Source organism: Chlorocebus sabaeus, chromosome 27 (assembly GCF_047675955.1).
Source record: "Chlorocebus sabaeus isolate Y175 chromosome 27, mChlSab1.0.hap1, whole genome shotgun sequence".
Classification (NCBI taxonomy): Eukaryota; Metazoa; Chordata; class Mammalia; order Primates; family Cercopithecidae; genus Chlorocebus; species Chlorocebus sabaeus.
This window is the reverse complement of record NC_132930.1, coordinates 11693191-11700947: the sequence shown is the minus strand read 5'-3', so window position 1 is coordinate 11700947 and position 7757 is coordinate 11693191. Positions and strand designations below refer to the sequence as shown.

Below are 7757 nucleotides of genomic sequence, written 5' to 3'. Positions count from 1 at the left end.
TGCCCTGTAAATTTCCAAATCAAAATATATTTCTCTTGAGGAGGGAAAGGGTGAAGATGTCCATTTTCCTTAGCTCTTACTATTTCTCTTTACACAACTGCCTTGTCTCCTCTTCTTCCTCACCCATCTAAATGTCAAGACATATTTCAATTCGCACCTACTACTTGTTGACTTTCTAAACACTAGCCCATACTGATCTTCGCCTTTTCTGTATTCTAATAGCAATTATACTCCAATTAAAGATGCACAAGATGATCAATTGGAGTAATGGTTAAAAATATATATAAAAGCTTCTGTTTACATTTTGTCTTTTAAATTTCTATTTTTGTATATTATATAAAAATTGTACAATGGCATCTATATCTTTTATAAATTAGTAAATATATATTTGGGCACATGCTTAAAAGTATACTGAAAAGGATATGTATCAAATGTAGAGACTGCTAGCCTATACCTTGCACCTTGTAGTTTTGAATATTTGTAAAAGATGACAAAAGATTCGTAATATAGTAAGCACACTTCTGCAAAAACATGAGTTCTGAATGCCACAAACGAGAAGTAAATCACTTCCCTAGAGAGTGAGCCAAACAGACTCTTTACAGTTTCAAAAGAGCTTTTTTTCCTACTCATAATCATAGACAGTATAACTTTTATAAATTAATTTGTAAAACTTCTTTTGAAAAATTACTCTGTTAAGAAATTCTAGTGTAAATTCTAGCGATAAAAGTAAAAGGATCTAAATAGTTTATAATAAAAAGGTGTATTGGTCATGGTGAATATTGTGTGAGCACATGTACATGTAAGCACATGTAAAATCTGGGGAATTACAAGGGTTAGAGTTGCTAATTCACTTTTTCCAGATATGGAGCTTGACTCTTCAAATTCCAAGTCCCTTCACTAGGGAATAATATCTTTCTTAGCATTCCCCCAGTTTCTAACTGGTGCAATGCAGAGTAGTTGCTCTGTGAATAGTTAGTGACTTGTTTCTATTTGATACTTGCCTCTTTTCTATGTTTAGGCATTTTTCTGACTTTAAAATTCATTGCCTACTGCAGAGAAAGACATAAGCTATAAATTAAATGTTTCCCTGTAGACTAGAAATATTCAGCAATGTATTCATTACAGTGAAAGTCTAATATAAAAGATTTGAATGATCTTATGTAATTTTTTGAAATATGATTTACTATCTTAGTGGTATCATATAAGTAAAACTAAGCAGAGATGTTAGATGTATTTCCTCTGTTATGTAAAAGATCAAGTAGCAATCAGAGAGAAATATATTTTAAATGCTTCAGGAATGGCCTATTCCTGGATATTTGTGTTGTGGGTTAGGATGTTTACTAAAAGCCATTTTAAATAAGAAGTATGAAATTTAGTTATGAAAAATGATAATACCAGGGATCATTTTTTTTAAAAAGACAACCATCCAAACAACATTATATAAAGACAAAAGACTATAATTACAGGCCTTCCCATTGGCCACTGAAAAGTAGGGTTCTACTAACAGTAGCTTTCCTCGATTGTGTACTAATCTGCCCTAGGGCTGTGCATGCATTATATCATTTAATAATCCTCTCTTGAGGGATCCCCTAAAAGACAGCACTATGTATTATTTCTGTTGTGCTGTTAAAGAAAGTAAGCCTTAGAGAAGTTAAATAACTTGTCCAGAATTATACATAGTGAGTGACAGAGTGAGAGTTGAACCCAGGTCTATAGGGCCCTAGACCAGCACTGCACAATGGAACTTTCAGCATTGATGGAAATGTTCCATATCTGTACTATCCTATTTGGTAGCCACTAGCCCCGAGAGACTGTTGAACACTTGAAATACGACTAGTCCAACTAAATAACTGAATTAAAAATTTTTGTTTAAATTAAAAGAGCCTCCTGGGGCTAGTGGCTACTGTATTGGACAGCACAGCTCTAGAACTTCCTAAAATGTGCTTCATCGCTCCCCAATACCTCCTTAATTCTCTTGTCCTATTACATGCTAAACAAAAGATGTAATAGGAGAAAAAAGAGTAAGGAAATCTTACCAGAGGTGCTTACCAGAGGCTGAGGGTGGGGAGTGCCAAAGAGAGACTTGGGTCAGTGTACACAAAGTTACAATTAGGAGGAACAAGTTCTCATGTGCTAGAACACAGGAAGGTGACTATGGTTAATAGCTAAAAGAGAGGGCTTTAAATAGCTAAAAGAGAGGGCTCTACATGTTTTTCACCATAAAGAATTGATAAATATTAAAGGTAATGAATTTGTTAATTACCCTGATTTTAGCAGTTCACCACATATACACGGATCAAAACTTCACATTATACCCTATAAATATATACAATTGTTATTTGTCAATAATATTGAAAATAAAATTATTTTTAAAATATGATGTTCAAATCTCACCTCAGACCTATTGAATCAGTCTCAGGGTATAAGGCCTTGAACACTGAGACTGAAATGCTCCCCGGTTATCCTGACTTGTTTCAGCATCTGAACCAAAATACTCTGAAAGTTCTTGACAAGAAAATTATTAACTGGGCATATGCCAACATCAGAAGTAGCCTATAATAACAATGATGATAGTATTACAAAGTTCCATTGTTCTTTCAGAACTTTAACATTGATTAGCATCTGTGTTAGCTGATGGCAGTTCATCACTCAAGAAACATTCAACTAATTTATTTGTTTAATCATTACTTATAATTTGATATGAAGTACAAGAAATGTGATACAAAATATAGGAGCCTTAAGAAAGAAGTACTTGATTTATTTACCTGTTCTTGAATTTATGGCTTATAAAAATTAGATACTATAATTTTTTCCCCTCCTCAGGTCACTAATGCTCTTATAATCATTTGTCAGTATTTTAACAGTATAAAACTTTATCAAAAAATATTTTAAATATTCTTTTTTTTTTTTTTTTTTTTTTTTTTTGAGATGGAGTCTCGCTCTGTCGCCGAGGCTGGAGTACAGTGGCATGATCTCGGTTCACTGTAACCTCCACCTCCTGGGTTCAAACGATTCTCCTGCCTCAGTCCCCCGAGTAGCGGGACTACAGGCGTGTACCACCATGCCCAGCTAAATTTTTTTTTTTTTTTTTTTGTATTTTTAGTAGAGACAGGATTTCACCATATTAGCCATGATGGCCTCAATCTCCTGACCTTGTGATCCACCCGCCTCAGCCTCCCAGAGTGCTGGGATTACAGGCGTGAGCCACTGCAAAACCTTCAAATTATTATTCATCAAAACCACCATTATTTTTTTGCTTATGTTATGCTGTCTCCTAAATTTTAAAATAGTTTCTAATTCTCATTTATTTGTATAAACAATATGTAATTACATACTATTCAACCCATTTTTATAATAACGATCTTAAATGTGAAGTCAAGTATTACTTGACTTGAATTTTCCAAGTCATTACACCAGTAATATTCATAGTGTACAACACATCCTTTCTAGACAATATACGTTTGACTTCTGTTGTCATTACTGACAATTATCTTCCAGGGCATTTATCTGATGCCCATGTTTGTATGGTACTGAAAATACATCAGACTAGGAGGATTTAGGAAAGAATATTTATCAGTTAAGGCATTGTTAACTTCTAAAACAGATAAATCTTAGTTCAATGTGAATGTTCTTGCTTTAGTGATCTTTTGTGTATTTTACTTCTTCCTTTTTCCAAGTCTTCAGTCCTCTCCCTTCAACCTATGGATAGAGAAAGAAAATACGGAAAAGCCATACCTGTTCTTAGCCACTTTAAGGTGAACTGTGTGATGTAATAGTTCATTTCCATAAGAACACACCTATTTGCAAGAGGGGCTGGGAAATGTAGTTTAGCTCTATGCTCAGGGGGAAAAAGGGATGTTTTGGTGAACACATAGCAGTTTCTGTGATAGCCCTATCTCTGCCATGAATGAACTCTGACTCTTGGCAATCTCCTTGGCTTCAGTTCCCTTTACTTTAAAAGTAAGAAATATGATGACTTTTTCTTTTTTGATAAGGTTATTAGTTATATTAACAAGATTATCTTAAGATATAGTGGGACTTGATTCAACAAAGCATATATCACAACCATAATATCCTTAAAAGAAGATCTGATGAGAAATGAGAACTAAGTTATGGCACAGTCAGTGGTTTTACAGTTAATTGCATAACCAACCGACTTTAATTAGTTGATTTAAGTGATCCTGGAGAGGAGAACTGGGGGTAAGAGTGAGGAGGAATGTGTGCTCAGGACTTCATTCTTAGTCCTAACCTTTTTGCTTTTTCACAGTTTTTGTCAGTAAATCATATGAAAATGGAACATAAGGCCGGGTGCGGTGGCTCATGCCTGTAATCCCAGCACTTTGGGAGGCTGAGGCAGGCAGATCTCCTGAGGTCAGGAGTTCGAGACCAGCCTGACCAACATGGAGAAACCCCATCTCTACTAAAAATACAAAAGTAGCCGGGCATGGTGGTGCATGCTTGTAATCTCAGCTACTTAGGAGGCTGAGGCAGGAGAATTGCTTGAACCCAGGAAGTGGAGGTTGCGGTGAGCCGAGATCACACCATTGCACTCCATTCTGGGCAACAAGAGTGAAATTCCATCCAAAAAAAGAAAGAAAAAAAGAAAGAAAACAGAACATAGAACTCAGAACTCATACTCTTCAAATTATAATTTAGAAATTTCAAATGATTTTTTAGACAGCTGTATTAGGCTATCAAATGCTTTCAACCTGTAATATAAGTTATAGATTACCTGGGCTTTTGAGGACTGGACAGAGAACCAAAAGAATTATTTATAACACTATTTTTATGACAATATATTTTTTAATGAACTTGACTTGAATTTGTATCTCCAAAATAATTTAATTGCCTTTCTGCCTTCAAAGATGAGTTATCTCTTATATCCTTAAATACAATGTTAGGAGATACGGTTATCAATATGAATATAGCTAGCTCTTTTTCAGCAGAGACATTGGTTTTAACAGAGAAAAGACCTCACAAAAAGATACTACAAAGAATATGTGTAGCAATTAATTAACAGTTTAAATTCACTTACAGTGTTTACAGGAATCATATGACTTAAGGCATCATTGATTTTTAAGAGACTAAAATGAATGATTATACATTAATATTGATAGGTAGCATGATTTCTTCTATTACATTTGAAGGCTTTCAAAGGACTTAATAGCAAAGATCTTTTTAATGTGACAGTGATATTTCAAAATGTGTATTTTTTTTCTTTTCAGGACTTCCAATAGTAGTCAGACATTATCATCCTGTCATACTATGGAGCCATGTTCATCAGATGAATTTTTCCAAGCCCTTAATCATGCTGAACAAACATTTAAAAAAATGGAAAACTATTTGAGACATAAACAGTTGTGTGATGTAATTTTGGTCGCTGGTGATCGCAGAATTCCAGCTCACAGGTAGTTGTTTTCTATATTTCTGTATGTGTTTAGTATTTCCTCGGTAATTTAGATATGTATATTGTGGTAACCTACTTCAATTGACTATTATGTTTTGGGGAAGGGGAATTTCTATCTTCATGGAATTTCCATCAAGAAAACAGTGCATATGAAATTATTACATGTTTGGTGATCCCAAAAGGGTCATTGTCCTGCCGTAGAAGCACAATAACAAAACATACTAGCCTCAGATAAGTTGGTACTGTTTGGTATAGACTTCAGCTACTATAAGAAGCTTTTGTGCGATATTCTACCTATTAAATACTTTAAGTAAACTCAATGGCAGTTAAAGCTTGTGGATTTAGAAGAAAAGCTGGTGAAGTGGAGTAGCACAAAGTCTTAAGAGTTTTTAAAATAGACATATCTATCCCAGTTTCTGTTTGCTGATTTCCAAGAAGTATGAAAAGCAGTGCTAGGGGAAAAAAGCCTTTACTACAAATTACATATTATTTCTTGAAGTAAGAAAAGGAAAAGAACTGTTTAATAAAAAATAATTCATTTTCTTATAATTCTGTATTCAATTGTTCATTGTTAATCACCACTATGATTCTCAAAGGTTTTTTTTCTTTTCTGGATGCCCTTCAAAACTAATTAACACTCTGTCCCAAAGGTTTTTTTTGAAAAAAAAAAAAAAACCTTCCGAAGTGAGATAACATTGGGAAAAGCCTTCTAGACATTGGCTTAGGCAAAGACTTCATGACCAAGAACCCAAAAGCAAATGCAACAAAAACAAAGATAAATAGATGGGACTTAATTAAACTAAAAAACTTCTGCACAGCAAAAGAAAGAATGTCTGTGAGTTAACAGACAACCCACAGAGAGTGAGAAAATCTTCACAATCTATACATCCAACAAAGGACTAATATCCAGAATCTACCAAAAAGCTCAAATCAGAAAAGAAAAAAAAACAAAAACAGTCCCATCAAAAAGTGGGCTAAGGACATGAATAGATAGTTCTCAAAAGAAGATACACAAATGGCCAGCAAACATATGAAAACGTGGCTAACGTCACTAATGATCGGGGAGTGCAAATCAGAACCACAATGCAATACCACCTTACTCTTGCAAGAATGGCCACGATCATAAAATCAAAAAATAATCAATGTGGCATAGATATTGCTGAAAAGGGAACACTTTTACACTGTTGGCAGGAATGTACACTAGTACAACACCACAGAAAACAGTGGAGATTCCTTAAAGAACTAAAAGTAAAAAAAAAAAAAAAACTAAAAGTAGATCTACCAATTGATCCAGCAATACCAGCTATCAATTGAGAGGAAAAGAAGTTATGAAAAAGATATTTGCACACAGGTTTATAGCAGCACAGTTTTCAATTGCAAAAATATAGAACCAGCCCAAATGCCTATCAATCAACTAGTGGATAAAGAGTGGACATATATCATGGAATACTACTCACCCATAAAAAGGAATGAAATAATGGGATTCTCAGCAACCTGGATGGAACTGGAGACTTAAGTGAAGTAACTCAAGAATGGAAAACCAAACATCATATGTTCTCACTCATAAGTGGGGGCTAAGCTATGAGGATGCAAAGGCATAAGAATGATACAGTGAGGCCAGGTGTGATGGCTCACATCTGTAATCCCAGCACTTTGGGAGGCTGAGGCAGGTGGATCACGAGGTCAGAAGTTCAAGACCAGCCTGATCAAGATGGTGAAACACCATCTTTACTAAAAATACAAAAATTAGCCAGGCGTGGTGGCAGGTGCCTGTAATCCCAACTACTCAGGAGGCCAAGGCAGGAGAATTGCTTGAACCCAGACGACAGAGGTTGCAGTGAACCGAGATCATGCCACTGCACTCCAGCCTGGGCGACAGAGTGAGACTTTGTCTCAAAAAAAAAAAAAAAAAAAAGAATGATACAATGGGCCGAGCATGGTGGCTCAGGACCTGTAATCCTAGCACTTTGGAAGGCTGAGGTGGATCACTTGAGGCCAGGAGTTCCAGACCAGCCTGGCCAACATGGCAAAGCCCCGTCTCTACTAAAAAGACAAAAACTAGCCAGGCGTGGTGGCGTGAACCTGTAGTCCCAGCCACTTGGGAGGCTGAGTTATGAGTATTGCTTGATTCTGGGAGGCAGAGGATGCAGTGAGCCAAGATCATGCCACTGCACTCCAGCCTGGGCGACAGAGTGAGACTCTGTCTCCCCCACCCCCCCCCAAAAAAGAATGATACAATGGACTTTGGGGACTTAGGGGATAGGGTGGGAGGGGAGTAAGGGATAAAAGACTACACATTGGGTACAGTGTACTCTGCTTGGGGGATGGGTGCACCAAAATCTCAGAAATT

General features: G+C 36.0%; 1 protein-coding gene across 4 annotated transcripts in view; it reads left to right on the top strand.

Moving 5' to 3' along the window:
- KLHL5 (kelch like family member 5) overlaps nucleotides 1-7757 on the top strand; it is a 78583-nt gene that overhangs the window by 26358 nt on the left and 44468 nt on the right. For all 4 annotated transcript variants that reach the window (XM_073012461.1, XM_073012462.1, XM_038008623.2 and 1 more), the window contains one exon: nucleotides 5226-5408. In XM_073012461.1, coding sequence (XP_072868562.1) covers nucleotides 5226-5408 — 183 coding nt within the window. The remainder of the gene's footprint in view (nucleotides 1-5225; nucleotides 5409-7757) is intronic.